The sequence below is a fragment of the Struthio camelus genome, chromosome 36 (genome assembly GCF_040807025.1).
Source record: "Struthio camelus isolate bStrCam1 chromosome 36, bStrCam1.hap1, whole genome shotgun sequence".
In the NCBI taxonomy this organism is placed as follows: Eukaryota; Metazoa; Chordata; class Aves; order Struthioniformes; family Struthionidae; genus Struthio; species Struthio camelus.
In genome coordinates, this window is record NC_090977.1 from 223,296 (window position 1) to 248,865 (window position 25,570).

At 68.5% G+C, this 25,570-nt stretch overlaps 3 protein-coding genes across 6 annotated transcripts; 1 reads left to right on the plus strand and 2 right to left on the minus strand.

Annotated features, from left to right (window-relative positions):
* Window positions 1-949: 949 nt before the first annotated feature.
* LOC104149531 (zinc finger protein 420-like) lies at window positions 950-18,217 on the minus strand. Its single transcript, XM_068923985.1, has 4 exons — window positions 17,323-18,217; window positions 16,487-17,186; window positions 7,384-8,107; window positions 950-1,302 (listed from the first exon to the last, which is right to left on the minus strand). The coding sequence occupies exons 1-4, from the start codon at window positions 17,399-17,401 to the stop codon at window positions 976-978; spliced, it is 1,830 nt and encodes a 609-aa protein (XP_068780086.1). The 5' UTR covers window positions 17,402-18,217; the 3' UTR covers window positions 950-975.
* On the minus strand, window positions 13,217-15,680 carry LOC104146468 (zinc finger protein 768-like). Of its 3 annotated transcripts, XM_068923962.1 has the most exons (3): window positions 15,001-15,679; window positions 13,897-14,811; window positions 13,217-13,738 (listed from the first exon to the last, which is right to left on the minus strand). In XM_068923962.1, exons 2-3 carry the CDS (start codon window positions 14,798-14,800, stop codon window positions 13,683-13,685), a joined length of 960 nt encoding a protein of 319 aa, XP_068780063.1. In that variant the 5' UTR covers window positions 14,801-14,811; window positions 15,001-15,679; the 3' UTR covers window positions 13,217-13,682. The 3 variants fall into 3 exon arrangements, with proteins under 3 accessions (XP_068780063.1, XP_068780062.1, XP_068780061.1); XM_068923961.1 differs by having other exon boundaries at window positions 13,217-14,808; window positions 15,001-15,680; XM_068923960.1 differs by having other exon boundaries at window positions 13,217-14,811.
* A 2,727-nt stretch (window positions 18,218-20,944) lies between the features above and the next one.
* Window positions 20,945-24,280, plus strand: LOC104146471 (zinc finger protein 436). Of its 2 annotated transcripts, XM_068923958.1 has the most exons (4): window positions 20,945-21,492; window positions 21,588-22,110; window positions 22,400-22,507; window positions 22,668-24,280. In XM_068923958.1, exon 4 carries the CDS (start codon window positions 22,679-22,681, stop codon window positions 23,720-23,722), a length of 1,044 nt encoding a protein of 347 aa, XP_068780059.1. In that variant the 5' UTR covers window positions 20,945-21,492; window positions 21,588-22,110; window positions 22,400-22,507; window positions 22,668-22,678; the 3' UTR covers window positions 23,723-24,280. The 2 variants fall into 2 exon arrangements, with proteins under 2 accessions (XP_068780059.1, XP_068780058.1); XM_068923957.1 differs by having other exon boundaries at window positions 20,991-22,110.
* The last annotated feature ends 1,290 nt before the right edge of the window (window positions 24,281-25,570 follow it).

The window sequence follows — 25,570 nt, forward strand, 5'->3', positions numbered from 1 at the left end:
TCCCCTTTCCTCTTCTTCCTCTTCTTCCTCTTCTCCTTCTTCTTCCTCTTCTTCTTCCTCTTCCTCTTCTTCCTCCTCTTCCTCTTCTTCTTCTTCTTCCTTTTTTCTTCCTCTTCCTCTTCTTCTTCCTCTTCCTTTTTCTCTTCTTCTTCCTCTTCCTCTTCTTCCTCCTCTTCCTCTTCTTCTTCTTCCTTTTTCTCTTCTTCTTCCTCTTCTTCTTCTTCCTCTTCCTCTTCTTCCTCTTCCTCTTCCTTTTTCTTCTTCTTCTTCCTCTTCTTCTTCTTCCTTTTTCTCTTCTTCTTCCTTTTTCTCTTCTTCTTCCTTTTTCTCTTCTTCTTCCTCTTCTTCTTCTTCCTCTTCTTCTTCCTCTTCTTCCTTTCTTCCTCTTCCTCTTCTTCTTCCTCTTCCTTTTCCTCTTTCTCTTCTTCTTCCTCTTCCTCTTCTTCCTCTTCCTCTTCTTCCTCTTCTTCTTCCTCTTCTTCCTTTTTTCTTCTTCCTCTTCGTCTTCTTCCTCTTCTTCTTCCTCTTCTTCTTCCTCTTCTTCTTCCTCTTTTTTCCTTCCTCTTCTTCTCCTCCTTCTCTTCTCCTTCTCCTTCTCCTCCCCCTTCTCCCCCCTCACCCCCAGCACGGCACCGGGCCGGCGAGGGCAGCGGTGCCACCGGCCGCCGGGCGCCTTCCCGGGCCGGCGGCGGCTCCGAGCCGGGCGCGGGGGGGGGGGGGGGGGGGGGTCCCGCCGGGCCGAGGGTGGGGGGGGGGGGGGCGCGCGCAAAGAAACAGCAGCCACGGCGCTTTCAACGCTCTTTGTTAACCCCGCGTACAGCCGACCGCCCCGCCGCCCGCAACGCCCCGAACCCGCCCCGTTAAAAAAAAAAAAGACCCAAAAACCAAAAAAAAAAAAAAAAAACCCACCGGTGGGGGGGGTGGAAAAAAAATTAAAAAAAAAAAAAAAGGGCCCCGCCGAAGCGGCGGCGGCACCTAGCAGGGCTGCCCGGGGTAGGGCCAGAGGGGCAGGAAGGCCACGGGGCTCTGGCCGGCGTGGGTGCGCTGGTGCCGCTTGTGGTGCGAGCTGCGGCTGAAGCTCTTGCCGCAGTAGACGCACTCGTAGGGCTTCTCGCCGGTGTGGATGCGCCGGTGCTGGGTGAGGGTGGACTTGTCGGTGAAGCGCTTGCCGCAGTCGGCGCAGGCGTAGGGCTTCTCGCCGGTGTGGATGCGCCGGTGGCGGATGAGGTTGGAGCTGACGTTGAAGCGCTTGCCGCAGTGCGGGCACTCGTAGGGCTTCTCGCCCGTGTGGATGCGCATGTGCTTGACCAGGTCCGAGTTCTGGCTGAAGCTCTGCCAGCACTCGGCGCACGTGTTGGGCAGCTCGGCCGGCGCCTTCCTCCCGCCGCCGCCGTCCTCCTCCTCCTCCTGCCGCGGCCTCTTGCGCCCGGCCGGGCTGGGCGGGCGCCGGGCGGCGCGGGCGAAGCTCTTGCCGCAGTCGATGCACTTGGCCGGCCGGGCGCCGGGCCGGGGGGTCGGGCCGGGGGCGGCGGCGCCGGGGCCGAGGCTCTTGCCGCAGTCGCGGCAGCCGGCGCGGGGCGGCGCGCCGGCGTGGCTCCGCCGGTGGGACGCCAGCTCGGCGCTGCGCGTGAAGCTCTTGCCGCACTCGACGCAGATGTTGGGCTTCTCGCCCTTGGCCGCCGCTCGCTGCCGCACCGCCGTGTCCTTGCGCTTGCGCCCGCCGCGGCCCCGGCACCCGCCCGGGCTCCCCCCGGTTTCGCCGCCGGTGCGCTCCGGTCCGTCGGGCCGAGCCGGGCTCCTGGCGGTTTTCCCGTGCTCCGGGTACGGCGCGGCGCTGCCTCGGCCGCGCTTGGGCGACATGCCGGCGCCTCCTTTCCCCCTGGCGCCGGCGCCGCTGCCGGGTCCGGCCGCCTGCGGGAACAAGGGGAGACGCCGGCCCTGAGCCGTCGACGGCGGGAGCCGGCTTCCCGCGGCGCCCGGGAATTTCCAATTTCCAATGGGGAAAAACCCACCCGCCGAGCGCTGCCGCTGCCCCGCGACCCCGTTACCTGCGGGCGGCGCCGGGGCCGAAATCGGCACCGGGACCAGGATTCGGCTGGCGACCGGGGTGCTCCGGGATCGGGGCCGAGACCGGGACCGGGGTTGGGGTCAGGGCCAAGACTGGGATGGGGATTGGGGTTGGGATCGGGGCGCTCCGGGAGCGAGACCGGGGTCAGGACCAGCACTGGGATCGGGACCAGGATTGGGGCACTCTGGGGATCGAGGCTGGGATCGGAGCTGGGATTGGGATTGGGGTTGGGACCGGAGCGCTCTGGGATCGAGACTGGGATCAGGACTGGGATTGGGATTGCGGTCGGGACCGGAGCGCTCCGGGAGCGAGACCGGGATCGGGACTGGGATCAGAGCTGGGACCAGGGCTGGGATTGGGGTGCTCTGGGATCGAGACCGGGATCGGGACTGGGATCAGAGCTGGGATTGGGATCGGGGCCGGGACCAGGGTGCTCTGGGATCGAGATCGGGATCAGGGCTGGGACCGGGACTGGGATCGGGACTGGGATCAGAGCTGGGATTGGGATCGGGGCCGGGACCAGGGTGCTCTGGGATCGAGATCGGGATCAGAGCTGGGACCAGGACCGGGATTGGGATCGGGACTGGGAGTGGGGCTGGGACCGGAACCGGGACCGGGGCGCTGTGAGATCGGGACCGGCACCGGGATTGGGTCTGGGAGCAGGGCTGGGACCAGCACCGGGATCGGGATCGGGAGTGGGGCTGGGATCGGGACCGGGGTGGTCCGGGATCGAGACCGGGGTCAGGACCGGCACCGGGGCGCTCTGAGGTCGGCACCGGCACCGGGACCAGGACCGGGGGCAGGACTGGGATCGGGATCGGGATTGGGACCGGGACCGGGGTGCTCCGAGGTCGGGATTGGGATCGGGACCGGGACCGGGGTGCTCCGAGGTCGGCACCGGCACCGGGATCGGGACCGGGACCGGGATCGGGACCGGGACCAGTACCGGGATCGGGACCGGGACCGGGGCGCTCCGAGGTCGGCACCGGCACCGGGATCGGGACCGGGAGCAGGACCGGGAGCAGGACTGGGATCGGGATCGGGACCGGGACCGGGGCGCTCCGAGGTCGGCACCGGCACCGGGATCGGGACCGGGATCGGGACCGGGATCGGGACCGGGACCAGTACCGGGATCGGGACCGGGACCGGGGTGCTCCGAGGTCGGCACCGGCACCGGGATCGGGACCGGGAGCAGGACCGGGACCGGGACCGGGGCGCTCCGAGGTCGGCACCGGCACCGGGCTCCCCCCTCTCCGGGGCGCTCCGCGATCGGGATCGCCGCTGGGCTCGGCGCCGCCGCGCTCCGGTGCCGGTGCCGGTGCCGGTGCCGGTGCCGGTGCCGGTGCCGGGCGCTGCGCGGCGCTCGGGGGCCGGGTCCGGTCTCGGCGTCGCCGCGCTCCGGTGCGACCCGGCCGGTCGCCGCCGCCGCCGCCGCTGCTGCCGCCTCGGGGGCTCCGGGGCTGACAAAGGAGGCGGCGGCGGCGGCGGCGGCGGGGCCTGACCCAGGAAGTTCAACCCCCGCCATCCTGGTCGGAGGCGCCGCCGAGCCCCCTCCCCTTCCCCGGCCCCCCCTCCCCGTCCCCGGCCACCTCCACCCCCCGGCTCCGGGCCCCGCGTCCGGCCGCCCGGATCCGTCCCCGCAGCCTCCTGGCGGCATCGCCGCTCCGTCCCCGCAGCCTCCCCGCAGCATCCCCGCTCCGTCCCCACTCCGTCCCCGCAGCGTCCCCGCAGCCTCCTGGCGGCATCGCCGCTCCGTCCCCGCTCCGTCCCCGCAGCATCCCCGCTCCATCCCCGCAGCATCCCCGCTCCGTCCCCGCTCCATCCCCGCAGCGTCCCCGCTCCATCCCCGCTCCGTCCCCGCAGCCTCCCCGCAGCGTCCCCGCTCCATCCCCACTCCGTCCCCGCTCCTTCCCCGCAGCCTCCCCGCTCCGTCCCCGCTCCATCCCCGCTCCATCCCCGCAGCCTCCCCGCTCCGTCCCCGCTCCATCCCCGCAGCGTCCCCGCTCCATCCCCGCTCCATCCCCACTCCGTCCCCGCAGCCTCCCCGCTCCGTCCCTGCTCCGTCCCCGCAGCGTCCCCGCTCCATCCCCGCAGCATCCCCACTCCGTCCCCGCAGCATCACCGCTCCGTCCCCGCTCCGTCCCCGCAGCCTCCCCGCTCCGTCCCCACTCCGTCCCCGCAGCCTCCCCGCTCCGTCCCCGCTCCATCCCCGCAGCATCCCCACTCCGTCCCCACTCCATCCCCGCAGCCTCCCCGCAGCCTCCCCGCAGCATCCCCACTCTGTCCCCGCAGCATCCCCACTCCATCCCCGCTCCATCCCCACTCCGTCCCCGCAGCCTCCCCGCTCCGTCCCTGCTCCGTCCCCGCAGCATCGCCGCAGCATCCCCGCTCCCTCCCGCTGGCATCGCCGCTCCGTCCCCGCAGCATCCCGGTGGCAACCCCTCAACCTCCCCACTCCCTCCCGCAGTGTCCCGGTGGCCTCCCCACGGCATTCCCGCTCCGTCCCCGCTCCATCCCCGCTCCATCCCCGCAGCGTCCCCGCTCCATCCCCGCAGCATCACCGCTCCGTCCCTGCAGCCTCCCTGCTCCCTGCCCGCAGCATCCCCGCAGCATCCCAGAGGCATCCCCACGGCATCCCCGCTCCCTCCCCGCAGTCTCTCTGCAGCCTCCCTGCCCGCAGCATCCCTTCTCCATCCCTGCTCCCTGCCCGCAGCATCCCTTCTCCATCCCTGCTCCCTGCCCGCAGCATCCCCTTGGCTTCCCCGCTCCCTCCCTGCAGTGTCCCTGCTCCCTCCCTGCTTCCTTCCTTGCAGCATCCCCGCATCCTGCCCGCAGCCTCCCCGCAGCCTCCCCGCTCCCTCCCCATAGCTTCCCCACTCTCTCCCAGCAGCATCCCCATTCCCTCCCCGCAGCCTCCCCGCTCTGTCCCCGCAGCGCCCTTGCAGCCTCCCCTCCCGCCTCGCCTCTCCCCGAGTCGCCGGCGCGGCTCCCTGCTCTCCGCTCCGTCCTTTTGCCACCGGGAAATCACCCGAGGGGAGAGCCGAGGCTCGGGGCGCCTCCGTCCTCCCCGCGCGCCGGGGTGCCCGGCGGCTGCCCCGCTCCTTCCCGCAAGCGCCGGGCCGGGCGCTTCCCGCAGCGGCTCCGGCCCCCGCGGACGGGGTGGGGGGGGAACGCGTTACAGCCAGGCGACAAATCGTTCTGGCGTTTTCTCTAGCGTCCGGCCGGAACGGGCTTCCCGGCGCTTTTCCATAAAACCATCGAGGGCAGGAGATGCCGGGGAGGGTACGCGTCCCTCTTCCACCCTCCCGTCGCTCCCGGCCCAGCAGCCGCCCGCTGCAGCCCGAATGCGGCCAAGCGGCCCTGGGGGCTGGACGGGTCGGCGCGGGAAGGAGCCCCGCGGGATGCTCGAGGCCGCGCGGGAAGGAGCCCTGCGGGATGCTCGAGGCCGCGCGGGATGCTCGAGGCCGCATGGGATGCTCGAGGCAGCACGGGATGCTCGCGGCCATGCGGGAAGGAGCCCCGCGGGATGCTCGAGGCCACGCGGGATGCTCGAGGCCGCGCGGGATGCTCGCGGCAGCACGGGATGCTCACGGCCATGCGGGAAGGAGCCCCGCGGGATGCTCAAGGCCCCGCGGGATGCTCGCGGCCATGCGGGAAGGAGCCCCGCGGGATGCTCGAGGCCGCGCGGGATGCTTGAGGCCGCGCGGGAAGGAGCCCCGCGGGATGCTCGCGGCCATGCGGGAAGGAGCCCCGCGGGATGCTCGAGGCCGCGCGGGATGCTCGAGGCCGCATGGGATGCTTGCGGCAGCACGGGATGCTCGCGGCCATGCGGGAAGGAGCCTCGCGGGATGCTCGAGGCCGCGCGGGAAGGAGCCCTGCGGGATGCTCGAGGCCGCGCGGGATGCTCGAGGCCGCATGGGATGCTCGAGGCAGCACGGGATGCTCGCGGCCATGCGGGAAGGAGCCCCGCGGGATGCTCGAGGCCACGCGGGATGCTCGAGGCCGCGCGGGATGCTCGCGGCAGCACGGGATGCTCGCGGCCATGCGGGAAGGAGCCCCGCGGGATGCTCGAGGCAGCACGGGATGCTCGCGGCCATGCGGGAAGGAGCCCCGCGGGATGCTCAAGGCCCCGCGGGATGCTCGCGGCCATGCGGGAAGGAGCCCCGCGGGATGCTCGAGGCCGCGCGGGATGCTTGAGGCCGCGCGGGAAGGAGCCCCGCGGGATGCTCGCGGCCATGCGGGAAGGAGCCCCGCGGGATGCTCGAGGCCGCGCGGGATGCTCGAGGCCGCATGGGATGCTTGCGGCAGCACGGGATGCTCGCGGCCATGCGGGAAGGAGCCCCGCGGGATGCTCGAGGCCGCGCGGGATGCTTGAGGCCGCGCGGGAAGGAGCCCCGCGGGATGCTCGTGGCCATGCGGGAAGGAGCCCCGCGGGATGCTCGAGGCCGCGCGGGATGCTCGAGGCCGCATGGGATGCTTGCGGCAGCACGGGATGCTCGCGGCCATGCGGGAAGGAGCCCCGCGGGATGCTCAAGGCCGCGCGGGATGCTCGCGGCCATGCGGGAAGGAGCCCCGCGGGATGCTCGAGGCCGTGCGGGATGCTTGAGGCCGCGCGGGAAGGAGCCCCGCGGGATGCTCGCGGCCATGCGGGAAGGAGCCCCGCGGGATGCTCGCGGCAGCACGGGATGCTCGCGGCCATGCGGGAAGGAGCCCCGCGGGATGCTCGTGGCCATGCGGGATGCTCGCGGCCAACCAGCGGGCAGGAGAAAAACCCCGCTTTTCCCCTTTTTTCCCCCCCCCGCCTGGCGCACGCACCGGTACCGGTAAACACCACTTCTTTACTAGGGCGGGCAGGGGAAAGGGAGCGCGGGCGCCTCGCTCGCGCGGGAGAAGCCGGCCAGCGCGCCGGCTCCGCTCCCGCTTTCCCCCTTGCCCGAACCACACGGCGACGAAACAAAACAAACCCCACAAAAATAACCCCCCCCACCACCCCAGTCTAGGCCACGGCTGCCGCCGGACACCCTCAGACAAGCACAGCACGGAAAAGGCGGCCGCCGCGTCCCGGCGGGAGGAGGAGGAGGAGCTGGGTCCCGCCAGGAGCCCGTCGGCGCCGGGAGCGCGCGGGGCCGGCGGCTCGGCTTGCCCGCCGCCCCTTTCCTCGCCCCGGGGCCGCGCCACGGCGCGGGCGGCCGAGTTTTCCCGCGAGCTTCGCCGCCGCGCTTCGAGGGCGTTTTCTCGCTGCCGGGCCGGTGCGGCGGGAGCCGGCGCGGCGGGCCGAGCGCCGGGATGGCCGCCGGCCTCTAGCCCAGGTGGACGCGCTGGTGCCGGATGAGGGCCGAGCTCACGATGAAGCTCTTGCCGCAGTCGCCGCACTTGTAGGGCTTCTCGCCGGTGTGGATGCGCAGGTGGGTGATGAGGGACGAGCTCTGCTTGAAGCTCTTGCCGCAGTCGGGGCACTGGTAGGGCGTCTCGCCGGTGTGGATGCGCTGGTGCCGGATGAGGGCCGAGCTCTCGAAGAAGCTCTTGCCGCAGCTGGTGCACTTGTAGGGCTTCTCGCCCGTGTGGGTCCGCTGGTGCTTGATGAAGGCCGAGCTGTAGCTGAAGCTCTTGCCGCACTCGGCGCACTTGTAGGGCCGCTCGCCCAGGTGGGTGCGCTGGTGCGTGTTGAGGTTGGAGCTGCGGTTGAAGCTCTTGCCGCACTGGGGGCACTTGTAGGGCCGCTCGCCCGTGTGGATGCGCTGGTGCACGATGAGGTCCGAGCTCCAGCTGAAGCTCTTGCCGCACTTGGCGCACTTGTAGGGCCGCTCGCCCATGTGCAGCCGCTGGTGCTTCACCAGGTCCGAGCTCTGGCTGAAGCTCTTGCCGCAGTCGGGGCAGGCGTAGGGCTTGTCGCCGGTGTGGATGCGCTGGTGGGCGTTGCGATTGGAGCTGCGCGTGAAGCTCTTGCCGCAGTCGAGGCACTTGTAGGGCTTCTCGCCCGTGTGCAGCCGCTGGTGGATGAGCAGCTCCGAGCGCCGCGAGAAGCTTTTGTCGCACTGGCTGCAGGTTTTGGGCATCTCCCCCTTCCGGCTTCGCCGGCCGACCCTGGCGCCGTTCAGTGCCTTGAGGTCCGCGCCGCCCAGCACCGATTTGGCCAGTCGCTCTTCCAGGTGGCCCCTCGGCTCCCAGTCCGGGCCGCACCGGCTTTCGCAGGCTTCCCCCAGCTCGGGGCTTCGCGAAACGCTTTCTTCGGCTCGTCCCGATAAGATCATGTCCAGCTCCATGATCTCGGGGCCTTCCCGCTCCGGCGCCTCCTCCTCGTTCTCGCTGCCCGTCCCATCATCTGCCGGCACGGAGAGAAAACCCAGCCAGGAATCACTCCCCGTGCCGGAGGGAAAGGGCTGCCGAGAGCGGCCCGAAAACGGGAAACCCAGGGGCCCGGGGAGGCCTCACCTGCGGGGGCGACTCGCAGGATCTCCCACTCCTTGGAGTCGTTGGGGTCGGGCACCCCCAGCTCCTCCTCCAGCTCCAGCCGGGAGATCACGTTGGGTTTCGGGATCGGAAAGTCTGCTCCGGCGAAAGGCAACGGCAGAGAGAGAGAGCGCGCTCGTGACGCATGCAGGAAACGCATACGGGTGTTTTCAGTGCATTTAAACGAACGCCGCGGTCTCGCAGCCGGCCGTACTTCCCGGCTCGTGGTGGAGTTAAGGTGAGCAGGAGAGGAAAGGGAACGAGCCAAAACCGGCATTTTCAGCAAGCGCGCGGTGGCTGCCTAGCAGCTAACCTTATTTCTGGCATTTCCTAGCTTCTGAGCGGGAACGCGCGCGCTTAATACCGGTTTTAAACTACATGTGCATTAAAACGTTAGAAAAAAAAGAAAGAGAGATTGTGTTTTCTACAGCCGAGACAGTGACTTTGTGCAGCCGACGGAGCGATCGAGTCTGGATGCGCTTCCCAGGGGAGCTGGGAACCGACTTGCTCTCCCCGCGGTCGCTCCAAACCTCTTCCCGACCGAGGCCCGAGCGCAGGAAACGCCGACGCGTTTTGTCCCCGGCAAGATTTAAAAAAAAAAAAAAAAATTATATTTTTAAACCGGCGATATTAAACCTGGCGAGGAGAGATCGCAGCCTCCCCAGATGAGGGGCGCTGGCGCCGAGGGCTTTTGTTCTCACCTCGTCTGGAAAAAGGCACCTTTCGGGCCGGGTGGCGCGGGAATTTCCCGCCGGCCAGGCCGGCGCGTCAGCTCGGCTCTGCCCCGGGGTCCTAGCACCTAAAAAAACCCGCTGGGGCACCCGGCGAAGGAGCGAGAGAGGGAGCGAGAGCCTCACCCAGCAGGATCAGAGACTCGTAGTTCTCCTGCATGACGCCGCCGAGCGGGGCCCGGTCCTGCCGGCCGCCTCCCCGTCAAAGCTCGCCGGCACCTGCGAGAGGGGGGGGGAAAAACCGCTTGGGTGCTGCCCCCCATCCCCTCCCGGCGCAGGGGGGGCTCGAGCGGCCGGAGCCGGGGGGTGCCCCATGGCGGGGTGCCCCATGCCCAGGCTCCGGCACGCCGGTGGCTCCGGATGCGCCGGAGCATCTCCGCTCGTGGTGGTGGTGGGGGGGGGTTACGGACCCTCTGCCACCTCCCTGCCTGGAGGGGCCCCATCCCGCAGAGGGACCCCCCCAAACCTCCCCGTTACCTGCGGCTGTGGCGGGAGCAGAGCCCGGGCTGGGGGCAGGCGCTGCCCCAGGGGCTGGGGGGGCTCCAGCCCGGCCCGGGCACTCGGACCCCGGGGAGGCGCTGCGGGACCGCGACCGGCACCGGGACCGGGGTGCTCCGGGGTGATGCGGCACCGGGACCGGGGTGCTCCGGGGTGATGCGGCACCGGCACCGGGGTGCTCCGGGGTGATGCGGCACCGGGACCGGGAGCTCCGGGGTGATGCGGCACCGGGACCGGGGTGCTCCGGGGTGATGCAGCACCGGCACCGAGGTGCTCCGGGGTGATGCGGCACCGGGACCGGGAGCTCCGGGGTGATGCGGCACCGGCACCGGGTGCTCCGGGCCGGCTCCGGGGTGATGCGGCACCGGCACCGGGAGCTCCGGGGTGATGCGGCACCGGCACCGGGTGCTCCGGGCCGGCTCCGGGGTGATGCGGCACCGGCACCGGGAGCTCCGGGGTGATGCGGCACCGGCACCGGGTGCTCCGGGCCGGCTCCGGGGTGATGCGGCACCGGGATCGGAGCGCTCTGGGGTGATGCGGCACCGGTACCGGGTGCTCGGGGCCGGCTCCGGGGTGATGCGCTCCTCGCTCCGGGGTGATGCGGCACCGGGACCGGCACCGGGGTGCTCGGGGCCGGCTCCGGGGTGATGCGCTCCTCGCTCCGGGGTGATGCGGCACCGGGATCGGGGCCCGGCGCTCCCCGCTGCCGGGCGGCTCCCGGGTACCGGGACCGGGCGCTCCCCGCTCCGCGGTGATGCTGCACCGCGGCCGGGCGCTCCCCGCTCCCCGACGGCTCCGGGGCGGCTCCGAGCCCACCGCGGGGGGAGCAGCGGCTGCTCAGCCCGGGGCTCCCGGATGCAAGAGCCGCTTATGACCCAGGAAGTTCAGCCTCCCCAAATGATGACCGGGGGAAAGACGGAGGCGAGGAGCAGCCTTCCCTTCCCGTTCCTCACGGCGAGGGCCCTCTAGTGCGGCGGTGCCCGGCGCCCGAGCCGGCTGCGGGGCCGCCCCGGGCCCGCCCGGCGCCCGGGGCAGCCCCGGCCCCGGCGCCTCCCTTCTGCCCCTGGCGATCCCCCGCGGTGGTGCGAGCCGGGAGGCAGCGGCTTCCCGGCAAGGAGGGCGGGACACGGGGAAAGGACGTGGCGGGTGGGAAGGGTGGAGGGGGTCCTCGGAGGTGGGCTCGGAGATGGGACGCTCCTCGGAGGTGGGACGCCCCTGGGTGGTGGGCTCGGAGGTGGGACGCTCCTCGGTGGTGGGCTCGGAGGTGGGATGCCCCTGGGTGGTGGGCTCGGAGGTGGGACGCTCCTCGGAGGTGGGATGCCCCTCGGAGGTGGGATGCCCCTGGGTGGTGGGCTCGGAGGTGGGATGCTCCTCGGAGGTGAGATGCCCCTGGGTGGTGGGCTCGGAGGTGGGACGCTCCTCGGAGGTGGGACGCCCCTGGGTGGTGGGCTCGGAGGTGGGACGCTCCTCGGAGGTGGGACGCCCCTGGGTGGTGGGCTCGGAGGTGGGACGCTCCTCGGAGGTGGGCTCGGAGGTGGGATGCCCCTGGGTGGTGGGCTCGGAGGTGGGACGCTCCTCGGAGGTGGGACGCCCCTGGGTGGTGGGCTCGGAGGTGGGACGCTCCTCGGAGGTGGGACGCCCCTGGGTGGTGGGCTCGGAGGTGGGACGCTCCTCGGTGGTGGGCTCGGAGGTGGGACGCTCCTCGGAGGTGGGACGCCCCTGGGTGGTGGGCTCGGAGGTGGGACGCTCCTCGGTGGTGGGACGCCCCTGGGTGGTGGGCTCGGAGGTGGGACGCTCCTCGGAGGTGGGACGCCCCTGGGTGGTGGGCTCGGAGGTGGGACGCTCCTCGGAGGTGGGACGCCCCTGGGTGGTGGGCTCGGAGGTGGGACGCTCCTCGGAGGTGGGACGCCCCTGGGTGGTGGGCTCGGAGGTGGGACGCTCCTCGGAGGTGGGACGCCCCTGGGTGGTGGGCTCGGAGGTGGGACGCTCCTCGGTGGTGGGCTCGGAGGTGGGACGCTCCTCGGAGGTGGGACGCCCCTGGGTGGTGGGCTCGGAGGTGGGACGCTCCTCGGTGGTGGGACGCCCCTGGGTGGTGGGCTCGGAGGTGGGACGCTCCTCGGAGGTGGGACGCCCCTGGGTGGTGGGCTCGGAGGTGGGACGCTCCTCGGTGGTGGGACGCCCCTGGGTGGTGGGCTCGGAGGTGGGACGCTCCTCGGAGGTGGGACGCCCCTGGGTGGTGGGCTCGGAGGTGGGACGCTCCTCGGAGGTGGGACGCCCCTGGGTGGTGGGCTCGGAGGTGGGACGCTCCTCGGAGGTGGGACGCCCCTGGGTGGTGGGCTCGGAGGTGGGACGCTCCTCGGAGGTGGGACGCCCCTGGGTGGTGGGCTCGGAGGTGGGACGCTCCTCAGAGGCGGGACACCCCTGGGTGGTGGGACTCTCCTCAGAAGTGAGCTTGGAGGTGGGATGCTCCTCAAGCTGGGTCAGGCCATCATGGCCTCCAGCAAGTCCTTTCACCTCTCCACCCCCTCACACCTTTAAGTGCTTCCCAGGCAATCACAGGCTCATGCGAGTCAGCTTGGAAGGCCCTCGGGAGGTCGCTAATCCAACCTCCTACCCAGGGCAGCTGTGGGGTTGGAGCAGCTTGCTCAGGGCTTTATCCAGTCTGGTCCAAGGATGGAGCCTGCAGGGGATGGACGTGCCTAAGAGTGCTTCGGCATGGGAAAGGGTCTGGAGATAGGGCCGGGGCAGCGGCTGATGGTGGCAGAACTTGGCCTTGTGAAACAGGGTTTGACCAGCTTGAAAAGTGTTATTAAAGGGGCTGGGTGTCTTTATTTTGAAAGTACAAATGCTTCCCAAATGCTCCGTATTCCCCAAATACAGCTGACTTTCTGAGGCCAAAGCACCGACACCATGAGCTGCTCTGGCAAAACTCTCCCCTCAGCCTACAGCGGCGCAAAGAGGAGCCACAGCTCGGATTAAAATGACTCTTTAAATGGAAGATGCTCAGGGGCCAACTTTGTCAAAGTCTGGAGGACTTTGAGGCCCCGTTCCTGTTAGTTTACCAGCCAAATGCTCTGAATATTTTACCCCAATTTTTTTCCTCTTCCACCTGAAATGATCGTTCCTGGCAGGAGGACTGGATCGGTGATTTCCGCATCCATCCCCGTGGTGTTTGGTGCAGTCAGTGCCGGTCTCTTGGAAAGAGCCAACAACGGGACCAACAACTAACAGCTCCCGCGTGGTTCAGTAAAGAGATGAAATGCGTTTCCCGGTGAGCGTTATGATGGGGTCTCCCACCGTTAAACAAACGAACCGCTTAATGCTTTAACGGGAAAACAGGGCGTCACTAACATCCCAAACCCGGTTCTTGGACAAAACCAAACCTCTTTCAGGTTCTTTGGGCTCGAGGTAACGTCTGTGTGGGTTGTGAGCTCTTCTGACCTCCATGGAAAGATCTGAGAAACTCGGATCCAGAATAACATTTAATATATTATACTAACTAGGAAGAAAAAGGAAAACCCCAACCCTGTGAAATTCCCATGTAAAAAACTGTTCAAAGTCAGGAAAACGACGGTCGAGTCTCAGAAAACACCCTGATGTTGTAAAACAGCCACCTCAACCTCAAACTTTTGAAAACACTTGAGCTACACCCACCCCACCAGAAAAAGGTGATTTGAAGGCCCTTTTCTCCTCTGCCTTGCTCCAGGCCACGTTGACTTGGTGTCCTCCAAAATTACAACAACAGAAAACTCACTTTTTTGGATTTCCCATTAAAATCTCAGCCTAAAGACCACAAGGCTTTTGGAGTTGAGGCTTTGGAAGAAACAGCGAATGCTGTGAGAAGGGGCAAAAAGGGAGGAGATGAGGGAAGGAATCGTCCTTGCCTCTTCCTCATGGTGCTCCGTCATGGTCGCCGAAGGGTTGAGGTGGGATCCTCATGGTGCGCCGCCATGGTTGAGGTGGCATCTGGAGACCCTCTTGTCCAACCTTGCTGCTCCACCAGGGCCACCAGAGCATGTTGGCCAGGCCCATGCCCTGGGGGCTAGCAGCAGGCCACGTCCTCGCCCCGGTGAGTCCAGCGGTGCCGTGGGAGCATGGAGCTCTCACTGACATGCTGGCCGCACTGGCCGCGTGGGAAGGGCCGCTTACCCGCGTGCAGGCTCCGGTGCTTCAGCAGGTGGGAGCTGAGGCTGAAGCTCTTGCCGCAGTCGGCGCAGCGGTAGGGCCGCTCGGCGCTGTGGGTGCGCTGGTGCCGCATGAAGGTGGAGCTGTTGGCGAAGCCCTTGCTGCAGGCCGGGCACTTGCAGGGCCACTCGCGCCGGTGGATGCGGTTGCGGGTGATGAGGTAGGAGCTGACGGCGAAGCCCTTGCCGCACTCAGGGCAGGTGTAGGGCTTCTCGCCCGTGTGCACCCGCTGGTGGATGGTGAGGTGGGAGCGCCGGGAGAACCACTTCCCGCACTCGGTGCACACGTTGGGCTTCTCCTGCCACAGCAAGGCCTGGCTGCTCTCCTCCGCGGGGGCAGAGGTGGCTCTTGGCTCTCCGGGTGCCTCCTCGATGACTTCTCCCAGCTCAGGACCTGGTGGAAAGGTGTCTTCTGCCCTCTCCGGTGCCTCCTGGGGTGGTCCCAGATGCTCGGGACCCGGTGGAAAGGCACCTTCTGCCCTCTCCGGTGCCTCCTGGGGTGGTCCCAGATGCTCGGGACCCGGTGGAAAGGCACCTTCTGCCCTCTCCGGTGCCTCCTGGGGTGGTCCCAGATGCTCGGGACCCGGTGGAAAGGCACCTTCTGCCCTCTCCGGTGCCTCCTGGGGTGGTCCTAGATGCTCGGGACCCGGTGGAAAGGCACCTTCTGCCCTCTCCGGTGCCTCCTGGGGTGGTCCCAGATGCTCGGGACCCGGTGGAAAGGCACCTTCTGCCCTCTCCGGTGCCTCCTGGGGTGGTCCCAGATGCTCGGGACCCGGTGGAAAGGCACCTTCTGCCCTCTCCGGTGCCTCCCCAGATGGTCTCAGGCGCTCAGGACCACCTGGGCAGCTCTCAGCCGTGCCGTTTGCCATCCCGTGGCCTGCTGGGATGAGTTCGGAGCTAGGATCGGCACTGTCCCGGGCTGAGCCCAGCCTGCCTCCCGCACCCTCCCCGCCGCGGAGGGACGGATCCTGCCCTGCGGGAAGGGTCAGCGTCCGGCCTCGGCGCGGGAGGACGGGGACAGGAGCAGGCATGGCCGGGCGAGGGGGAGCCCGGCCCGGAAATCTCTCACCTGGGCAGGGGACAAGGGAAACGTCCTCTTGCTTGGGAAGCCGGAGGTCCAGCACGCCGGAGCCGTGGCCTCGCGCCGTCCGGGGCACGGGGACGGGACGAGGCAACGGCTTGCCGGGAAGCTGTTCCGGCTTGCAGGTGCTTTCGGGAACGCCGCACGGGCTGTGCTCCAACGGACGGGAGAAACCGCCTCTCCCGGAGGCTCGGCGGCCTTTCCCGGCCTCTGCCCGCAGCCGGGGAAGGGCCGCGGGGACCCGCGAGCGGGACGCGGCGGGAGAGGGCGGCCGGAGCGGCCCGGCTCGCCGGCAGCTGCTCGGGAATCCTCGGCGGGAAGGGGAAAGGATGCGGGAAGGCCAAAGCGGGCAGGGGAGAAAGGTGCCGTCGCTGCCGCCGGGATGCTCCGGCTACCTGCCGGATGCTGGGACCGGGACCGGGGTTGGGATTGGGATCAGGATGGGGACCGGGGCTGGGCTCCCCCCGCTCCGGCTGCGGGGCCAGCGGGCCCGTATGGCCACGGACGCGGCGGCAGGGCCTGACCCAGGAAGCTCAGCCCCCGATATCCGGGGGAATAAAATGGTGGGGGGAAAGGGGGGAAAAAAAAAAGAAAAAGAAAGGAGAAAAAAGGGGAAAAAAGGGAAAAAAGGAAAGAGGGGAAAGAGGGGGGAAAGAGGGGGGAAAGAGGGGGGAAAGAGGGAGAAAGGGGGGAAAGGGGGGGAAAGGGGGGGAAAGGGGGGAAGAGGGGGGAAAGAGGGGGGAAAGAGGGGGGAAAAGAAAAGGGGAAAAGAAAAGGGGAAAAGAAAAGGGGAAAAGAGGAGAAAGGGAAAACAGGAAAAAAAGAAAAAAGGGGAAAAAGCAGGGAAAAGGTGGAAAAAAAGAGAAAATGGGGGGGGGGGGGCAGCAGCCTGAGCCGCCCCCACGGCAGCAGAGCCGGCCCCGGCCCGGGACTCGCCGGCTCCAGGGGCGGCTCCGAGCCCGGCTCCGCTGCGGCCGCTCCCGGCGCTGCCGCTGGGACCGGGCAGGAGCCGCCGCCGCGCTGGGGGGCCCCGGAGACCCCCAACGCGCCCCCCCCCCCACCCCAAGGTTGACGCTCGTCTCCCCTCCGAGCCCCGGCGCCCCGGGCTGGGGACGGGCGCCCCGGGCTCGGCTCCCAGCAGCCACCCGCCCTGCCTCAGTTTCCCCGGGAAGAGGCGCCGCCAGCATCCCCGGCCCGGCGGCGCGCTCAGCCGCCGGCGAGCGGGGCCGGAAGAGCCCAACTTGTCCGAACGCGAGGAACGGGCGAAACGGGGGCCGAGGCGAGGCTCCCCGGGGAGGGTGCCGCGCCGGCCGGCGCTCAGAGCGACTTGCCGTGCTGCAGGCGCCAGTGGGTGATGACGTTGGAGCTCTGGGTGAAGCTCTTGCCGCAGTCGGGGCAGACGTAGGGCCGCTCGCCCGTGTGCACCCGCTTGTGCTTGGTGAGGGCCGAGCTGGTGGTGAAGCTCTTGCGGCACTCGCCGCAGACGTAGGGCCGCTCGCCCGTGTGCACCCGCTGGTGGGTGCTCAGGTGGGCGAACTGGCTGTAGCCCCGGCCGCACTCGCCGCAGCGGTAGGGCTTCTCGGGCAGGTGGGTGCGCCGGTGGCGCAGCAGGTAGGAGCTGGTGGAGAAGCTCTTGCCGCACTCGGGGCAGGCGAAGCACTTGTCGGCGCGGTGGGTGCGCCGGTGCTTGGCCAGCAGCGAGCTGTCGGCGAAGGCCTTGCCGCAGGCCGGGCAGGGGTAGGGCCGCTCGCCGGTGTGCGCCCGCTGGTGCACGGTGAGCGCCGAGCAGTCCCGGAAGCTCTCGCCGCACTGGCCGCAGCGGTAGGGCCGCTCGCCGGTGTGCAGGCGCCGGTGGCGCGTCAGGTTGGAGCTGCTGCCGAAGCGGCGGCCGCACTCGCCGCACGGGTAGGGCCGCTCGCCCGTGTGCGTGCGCCGGTGCTTCACCAGGTCCGAGTTGACGTTGAAGCGGCGGCCGCAGTCGCGGCAGCGGTAGGGCCGCTCGCCCGTGTGCAGGCGCCGGTGGGTGAGCAGGTGGGAGCTCTGGCTGAAGCCGCGGCCGCACTCGGGGCAGGCGTAGGGCCGGGCGCCCCGCTGCGCCCGCCGGTGGGCCAGCAGCTGCGAGCGCAGGCGGAAGCCCGCCTCGTCCTCTTCCTCCTCCCGGCCCGCTCCGTCATCTGCCGGCAGGGGAAAAAGGCAAAAAAAAAAAAAAAAACCCCAAAAAACCACCCAAAGGGAGGGAAGGGGAAAGAGCGGCCGAGGCACCGCGGGCAGCGGCGAACCCCGGCGCCCGCGCCGCCGCGCTGCGCTCACCTGCCGGGGCCTCTGCTCCGACCGCCCTTTCCTCGGCGCGCCGGGCGCTCGGGACCCGCTGCTCGTCCCCTCGCTCCATCCGGAGGCGGCGCCGGGCGGGGAACGCCGGGAACGCTGGCCGAGGGCAAGGCGGGCTGCAGCGAGACGGCAGAAAGGGGAGCGATGGGGGCCGGCGCCCCGCGCGCACCCCTGCTTGCCTTGCTCCGGTTTTCTCCTGGCACGGGTGCGCAAACAGCTCTACGGGCTGGCTCGGCGCGCGCGGCCGGCCGGGGCGATGGCGCGGCTTCGGCGCCTCGGCTGCCGTCCGGGCCGCGCTGGGATCGCCCCGGCCCCAACGCCCGAACGAGGCGCGGAAGCTCTCCCCGAGGACTCGCCCCGTCCCCAGCGGGAAGCTCGTGCCTTGCCTTACGCCTTAGCCCCTTGCCCTACCGCGCGACCGGTTTTCCCAGACAAAGAGGAAAGTCCAGCCCGGCTGCGCGGCGCTGGCGCCCGCATCGCCGTTTCCGCCCCCCCCCCCTCGAGTTTTTAGGTTTGGCGTTTTGGAAGCTGTAGGGTTTTAGGAGCCTGCTGGGGTTTTAGGACCCCGCAAGGGTTTTAGGAGCCCGCCAGGGTTTTAGGAGCCCGCCGGGGTTTTAGGAGCCCTGCCAGGGTTTTAGGCGCCCGCAAGGGTTTTAGGAACCTGCTGGGGTTGTAGGCGCCCGCCGGGGTTGTAGGAGCCCGCAAGGGTTTTAGGAGCCCACCAGGGTTTTAGGAGCCCTGCCAGGGTTTTAGGAGCCCACAAGGGTTTTAGGAGCCCACCAGGGTTTTAGGAGCCCACCAGGGTTTTAGGAGCCCACCAGGGTTTTAGGCGCCGGGGTTGTAGGCGCCCACCGGGGTTTTAGGCGCCTGCTAGGGTTTTAGGACCCCGCCGGGGTTTTAGGAGCCCGCTGGGGTTTTAGGCGCCCGCCGGGGTTTTAGGCGCCCGCTGGGGTTTTAGGCGCCCGCCGGGGTTTTAGGCGCCCGCTGGGGTTTTAGGAGCCCTGCCGGGGCTTTAGGCGCCCACCGGGGTTTTAGGCATCTGCCAGGGTTTTAGGAGCCTGCTGGGGTTTTAGGAGCCCTGCCAGGGTTTTAGGACCCCGCAAGGGTTTTAGGAGCCTGCTGGGGTTGTAGGAGCCTGCTGGGGTTTTAGACACCCTGCCGGGGTTGTAGGAGCCCTGCCAGGGCTTTAGGCGCCCGCCGGGGTTTTAGGCGCCCGCCTCTCGATTTCTCCAGGCCGGAGCCGGCTGCATCCCGACACGAAGACACGACGCAGCCCGGGACCGTCACGGCCGGGTCCGGCGGCCTCGGGTGCCGCGAGCGTCGGCCGCTGGCAGGGCCCCGAGCGGCTGTGCCGAGTCGCCGTCCCACGGGAAACGCCGCAGCTCCGGGGATGGGGACAAAGGTGGTGGCTCCTTCCCCGCCAGGCGGGCAGCCATTCGGTGGGAAGCGCGAGGACCCGGACGCCCGCCTAACGCCCGGATCCCGTTCCGACAGCGGCGACGGCGGCTCCTCCTCGCTGCAACCGCTTCGTACTTGCAGCCACAGAAAGAATTGCGGAAAGCGGCGCCCAGCTGCGGACAAAACCAAAAACAACCCCCGCCCCCCAAAAAAAAAACTCCCCCCCCCCCAAACCCCACAACCCACCACAATGAAGTTTCGCAGCCAAACGCCCCGCGGCGGCTCTCACCTCGCAGCCGAGCCCAGGAGGACGGAGCCGCTGCGGGGGTCGGGCCGGGCCGCGGCGAACCGGCAGCGGCCCCGGGATCGGCCCCGGCCCCGGCCCCGGCGCTGCAGCCCGGCGGGCGGCGGAGCGGCACAGGAAGGGGCTGGAGCAAGCGGCGGCGCCGCGGCCGGGAGGGCGGCGCAGGAAGGGGGCAGCGGCCGCCGAGCGGCACCGGCACCGGCACCTCGGAGCGGGCAGAGCCCGGCCCGGCCTCACCGTGCACCCCGGAGTCGCGAGCTCCCGGTCCCAGCACCCTGGAGCCGGGAGCTCCCGGTCCCGGTCCGGCTCCCCCCGCTGTGCCCCGGAGCCGCGAGCTCCCGGTCCCGGTCCGGCTCCTCTCAGCACCCTGGAGCCGGGAGCTCCCGGTCCTGGCCCGGTTCCCCCCTGTGTCCTGGAGCCGGGAGCTCCCGGTCCCGGTCCGGCTCCTCCCTGTGCCCCGGAGCCGGGAGCTCCCGGTCCCGGTCCGGCTCCTCCCAGCACCCTGGAGCCGCGAGCTCCCGGTCCTGGCCCGGTTCCCCCCTGTGTCCTGGAGCCGGGAGCTCCCGGTCCCGGTCCGGCTCCTCCCTGTGCTCTGGAGCCGGGAGCTCCCGGTCCTGGTCCAGCTCCCCTCTGTGCCCCGGAGCTGGGAGCTCCCAGTCCTGGCACCCTGGAGCACCCTGGAGTGGGGAGCACCAGGCCCAGCTCCCCCCTGTGCCCTGAAGCCAGAAACTCCTGGTTCTGGCACCGTGGAGCAGGGAGCACCCAGCCCTTGCACCCCAGAGTGCCCCAGACCGGGGAGCTCCTGGTCCTGGCACTCCAGAGCCCCCAGAGTGGGGAGCACCCGGTCCTGGTACGCTGGAGCCCCCAGAGTGGGGAGCACCCGGTCCTGGTATGCCAGAGCCCCCAGAGTGGGGAGCACCCGGTCCTGGTACGCCGGAGCCCCCAGAGTGGGGAGCACCCGGTCCTGGTACCCCGGAGCTAGGAGCAGCCAGCCCCTCCGTTTCCCATTGCGCCGGCGGTAAAGCGCATAACACAGCACAGGCTGCATTAACGGAGAGCACGAAATTAAATGCTAAGGCAAAACTCCCGTCTTTTGCGTGTCTGTTATTGCATGTAAACGTTAGGGGCAGCTCGTTAGTCCCGCTTGGCACACTTCAGCTCGTCTCAAACACGCTAAAGCTGGGCACGCCAATGCAAGAGCAAGCAACCAAAAAAATAACCCCCCCCCAAAACGAAGCGTTGTCAAAACACGACGGAAAAAGCGCCCCGGCTGCATTTTGGAGCAGCTCTGTTCAACGTAAAGCGGTGCCGGACCACACGCGGCTTCCTCCTGTCGACTTTCCAGCTTGTTCCTCCTCTCTTTGGGGCTGCCCATTTGCAGTTTTGTCATGGGTGACTCTGCTAATTAGCTCAGGGACGTGCACCTTTTTTTTTTTTGGATTGAAAACACATTAAAAAAAAAAAAAGCGAGTTGCTTCGGATCGTCCCCTCCGCAGCCTCCAGCAGCAGCTGGAAAGGAGGTTTTGGACAGATGCTGGTTTGCGGCGACGCGAAGGCTGGCGGAGGGGAAACAGGATTTCCTCCAGGCCGCTGATGCGGGGGGAGCGCGGGCAGGATTTAAAAGCTCCGTCCGAAGCTGTTATTCGGCCTCGGCGCGTCAAGGCTTTCCCACCCGAAATGCAGCACCCCCTCCCCAATCGCTTCCCCCCTGCCTGCTGCCGTTCAGCACCCAGCAGGCCAATTTTGACGGGGGAAAAGGCAGAAGGGATGTTGCACCCGGGGGAAAAAAAAAAAAAGGGGGGGGGGGCGGGGGGGCCGGAGCCCGGCGGCGGCTGCCGGCAGAGGGCCCCGGCTGGAGGGATGCGGCTCCCATCCCTTTCCCCGGCTCAGGATGCGGGGGTTGGGCTTCCTGGGTCAGGCACGGCCGCCGCCTCCATTGTGAGCCGGGAGCCCCGCGGCGAGAAGCGGCCGGAGCCCCGGAGCCGCCGGGCAGCGCCCGGGCCCGGTGCCCCGGAGCCGGCAGCGCATCACCCCGGAGCGCCCCGGTCCCGCTCCCGGTCCCCGCCCCGGTGTCTACCCCGATCCCAGGGCCAGAGCACCCCGGTCCCGGCCTCGATCCCGATCCGCATCCCGGTCCAGGTCCCGGTCCCTACCCCGATCCCCGCGCCGGAGCACCCCGGTCCCGGCCTCGATCCCGATCCGCATCCCGGTCCAGGTCCCGGTCCCTACCCCGATCCCCGCGCCGGAGCACCCTGGTCCCGGCCTCGATCCCGATCCGCATCCCGGTCCAGGTCCCGGTCCCTACCCCGATCCCAGGGCCCGAGCGCCCGGTCCCGGTGCCGCATCACCCCGGAGCGCCCCGGTCCCGATCCGCATCCCGGTCCCTACCCCGATCCCCGCGCCGGAGCACCCCGGTCCCGGCCTCAATCCCGATCCGCATCCCGGTCCAGGTCCCGGTCCCTACCCCGATCCCAGGGCCCGAGCGCCCGGTCCCGGTGCCGCATCACCCCGGAGCGCCCCGGTTCTGATCCGCATCCCGGTCCAGGTCCCGGTCCCTACCCCGATCCCAGGGCCGGAGCACCCCGGTCCCGGTGCCGCATCACCCCGGAGCGCCCCCGTTCCAGACTCGATCCCCACCCCGGATCCCAGACCCGGTACCTACCCTGATCCCAGGGCCTGGAGCACCCGGTCCCGGTGCCGCATCACCCCGGAGCGCCCCGGATCCCAGACCCAGTACCTACCCCGATCCCAGGGCCCGGAGCACCCGGTCCTGGTGCCGCATCACCCCGGAGCGCCCCGGATCCCAGACCCAGTACCTACCCTGATCCCAGGGCCTGGAGCACCCGGTCCCGGTGCCGCATCACCCCGGAGCGCCCCGGATCCCAGACCCAGTACCTACCCCGATCCCAGGGCCCGGAGCGCCCAGTCCCGGTGCAGCATCACCCCGGAGCTCCCCAGTCCCGGTCCCGCAGCACCTCCCCAGGGTCCGAGCGCCCGGGCCGGGCTGGAGCCCCCCCAGCCCTCGGGGCAGCACCTGCCCCCGGGCTCTGCTCCCGCCGCAGCCGCAGGTAATGGGGAGGTTTGGAGGGTCCCCGGGCACCGTCGGCCCCTCTCCGCTCTGGTCTTATGGGAGTCGCTGCTTCTCCCTGCCTCAGTTTCCCCAGGGGGAGCGAAGCGGGTTTGTGCAGGGCAATAACCCCAGTCTTGGCATGGTCGGCAGGGAGGGTGGGCTGAGCTCCCGCCCTGACCAGTCTCCGGTGCGGATGGGGGTCTCCATGTGGGAGGTGGAAAGCGGTTGCAGAAATGGGGCAATGGGGGACGGGGGAGGACTCGCTTCCTGCTTGTTTCTTTCCCCAGACAGGATTTTCCCTTCCCGATGGGATCTCCGGCTGGATGGAGGGCAGGAGCTGCAGGTCCCCGGTGCGCCTGGCTCCGAGGTGAGAAGATGCTGAGATACCTGCACAGGTGAGGAGCGGCTCAGGCGGCCCTTGGTCCTCTCTTCTCCCTCTTCCGGCCACACTGGCCACCTGGACAAAGATCTGGGAGAGGGGGGAAGACTTGCACATGCCGCCCTTGGCCTCTGGCACGGACGCGAGTCCCGTTGCTCCCGTTGTCTCTCCTCCAGCCGGCGATGAGATGGGGATGGAGAGCAACCAGGAGGAACCCCGCCGGGAAGGGCCGGCGCCGAGGCGAGCCCGAGGGGCCGCGTCCCGGCGCTGCCAGCCCGAGGGAGCCTGCGGGAGTAGCTGCGAGGCAGAGGGGAAGCCGCGCAGCTTCCCGGGAGAGGCCGGCTGCCCGCGAAGCCTGGAGGCGCTTCGGCAGAGAGCCGCCGGCGAGGAGAGAGCCACCATCTGCGAGGAGTGCGGCAGGAGCTTCAGCCGCAGCTCCAACCTGGTCGTGCACCAGCGCCTGCACGCCGGCCAGAAGCCCTACAAATGCCTGGAGTGCGGCAAGAGCTTCAGCCGCAGCTCCCACCTCATCACCCACCAGCGCCTGCACACCGGCGAGAAGCCCTACAAGTGCGCCGAGTGCGGCAAGAGCTTCAGCGACAGCTCCACCCTCATCACCCACCAGCGCCTGCACACCGGCGAGAAGCCCTACAAGTGCCCCGACTGCGGCAAGGGCTTCAACCAGAGCTCCAACCTCACCTCCCACCAGCGCACCCACACCGGCGAGCGGCCCTACAAGTGCCCCGAGTGCGGCAAGAGCTTCAGCGTCAGCTCCTACCTGATCCGCCACCAGAAGATCCACACTGGCGAGAGGCCCTACAAGTGCGAGGAGTGCGAGAAGACCTTCAGCCAGAGCTCGAGCCTCATCATCCACCAGCGGGTGCACACCGGCGAGAAGCCCTACAGGTGCATCGACTGCAACAAGTGGTTCAGGAACAGCTCGGACCTCATCAGGCACCAGAGGACGCACACGGGCGAGAGACCCTACCGGTGTCCTGACTGCGGGAAAAGCTTCAACCGGAGCTCCAACCTCATGACCCACCAGCGGATCCACACGGGAGAGAAGCCTTACGAGTGTCCCGAGTGCGGCCGGAGCTTCACCGTCAGCTCTGCCTTGATCAAGCACCAAAGGACCCACCGGGAGGGGAAGCCCTACGAGTGCCCCGACTGCGGGAAGAGCTTTATCCGCTGCTCCAACTTCATCACGCATCGGAGAATGCACGTGGGGTAGAGACTGGTGCTTCCCCAGCTGCCTCGCGGGGACCCGGACGGGACGTGCACGCACGCGGGAACATGCGTGCGGCCGAGACTGGGTTGTCCGTAGGCCGGGCTTTGGCGCGCAGAGGAGCGGTGGACCTTCCTCTGGAAGGGCAGAAGGTGGAGAGCAGACTCTTTAGCTTGAGACTGCAAAAACTTGCATCCTCTTTGCCCGACGGTTTCCTCTCGCGGCGTCGAGGGCCGGGCGCTCTCCACGGCGCCTGGGGGAATCGCGCACGAAACTTCGCTTTGGTGGCCAAGCCCCCTCGAAGCTGCTTTCACCGGGGCTCGGATGGCGCCGCGGCGCTGGAAACGTCCCTTTCCGCCGTCTCCCGCGGCTCCACCACCCACCCGCCACGGTCGGCACCGGCCGCGTCCCGGGAAACCTCCATCCAGCCCCGATTGCTGGTGCCTTGCCCGTCCCGGACTGCGTAGTAGCGTTTTCAGCCCTGAGAGCATTCGGTTGCGTTGTGCTGTCCCTGTCCTGTCCGTCCTCAGCTTCTGCCCCGATTAATAAATCTGGCAGCGGGTCCTTCAGGCCTCGGGAGAGGTTCCCGCAGCGCCAAGAGACAGAGCTGGCTTTTCCACCCGGCTCGGTGACATGTCCTCTCCCTTCTCCCCAATCCGCACCACGTTGCTGCCGATAATAGGTGAGAAACCAGCCTTTTCCCCAGCTTAGACGAAACCCTGCTCGTTCTTCACCTCGTCGTGCACCAGTCGCCGCTCCGGTTTGCCTTTCCCATTGTGCCGGGCTCGGGAATCTCCAGGGCTGAGCTGGTTTTTCCAGCCGCCCTGCAAGGATCCGGGCACGGGATGGGGTCGGACGGGTGCTGGGCGAGGGGAGGGAGGAAAGGTGGCCAAGGCCACCCGTATGCGAGGTTACGGCAGGTTTGTTGCATCTCTCCAAATTGCCAGCAGGTTCATCAGACCTCTCCTAATTGCCCTTGGTGGGAGTGAGGGCAGAGCCCCGGCCGGAGTCGGCCACCGGCTGGGCAGGAAGCTGGGAAAGACTCAGCATGGGAACAAATACAGTTCAGCTGCATCTCCCCCCCCAAAATCTTCCCCAGCCTTTTAAGTACCATTAACTGTGCAGCAAAGGAGCTGCCCAGGGGCCCCCCGGTTCCCGGGGGAGGCTGAGGAGTCAAAGCCGACCCATGCAGGCACTTCCCAGGCTGGAGCACGGCACCGGGGCCCCGGGGGACCAAAGGGTTGAGATGGGATCCCCACGGTGCTCCACCATGGTCACTGAAGGGTTGAGATGGGATCCTCATGGTGCTCTGCCATGGTCACCAAAGGGTTGAGGTGGGATCCTCATGGTGCTCTGCCATGGTCACCAAAGGGTTGAGGTGGGATCCTCATGGTGCTCCACCATGGTCACTGAAAGGTTGAGATGGGATCCTCATGGTGCTCTGCCGTGGTCACCAAAGGGTTGAGATGGGATCCCCTTGGTGCTCCACCATGGTCACCGAAGGGTTGAGATGGGATCCCCTTGGTGCTCTGCCGTGGTCACCAAAGGGTTGAGGTGGGATCCTCATGCTGCTCCACCATGGTCACCGAAGGGTTGAGGTGGCATCTGGAGACCCTCTCATCCCACCTCGCTGCTCCACCAGGTGCAAAGCCAAGCGCAGCCAAGGCAAGGGTTGGGGACACGGCCGGGAAGGGATGGGTCATGGCCAGGAAGGGATGGGACATGGTGTGGGAAGGGATGGGACACGCTGTGGGAAGTGATGGGACACGGCCGGGAAGGGATGGGGACACGGCGTGGGAAGGGATGGGGACACGGCGTGGGAAGGGATGGGGACACGGCCGGGAAGGACTGGGA

Coding starts and splice junctions, on each gene's coding strand:
- LOC104146468 (XM_068923961.1), bottom strand. CDS start 14,800: ATGGCAAACGGCACGGCTGAGAGCTGCCCAGGTGGTCCTGAGCGCCTG.
- LOC104149531 (XM_068923985.1), bottom strand. CDS start 17,401: ATGGAGCGAGGGGACGAGCAGCGGGTCCCGAGCGCCCGGCGCGCCGAG. Junction 17,187..17,322: donor CGGAGCAGAGGCCCCGGCAG/GTGAGCGCAGCG, acceptor CCCTGCCGGCAG/ATGACGGAGCGGGCCGGGAG. Junction 8,108..16,486: donor CGGCCCTACGTCTGCGGCGA/GTGCCGCAAGAG, acceptor CAAAACCTGCAG/CCAGTGCGACAAAAGCTTCT.
- LOC104146471 (XM_068923958.1), top strand. CDS start 22,679: ATGGGGATGGAGAGCAACCAGGAGGAACCCCGCCGGGAAGGGCCGGCG.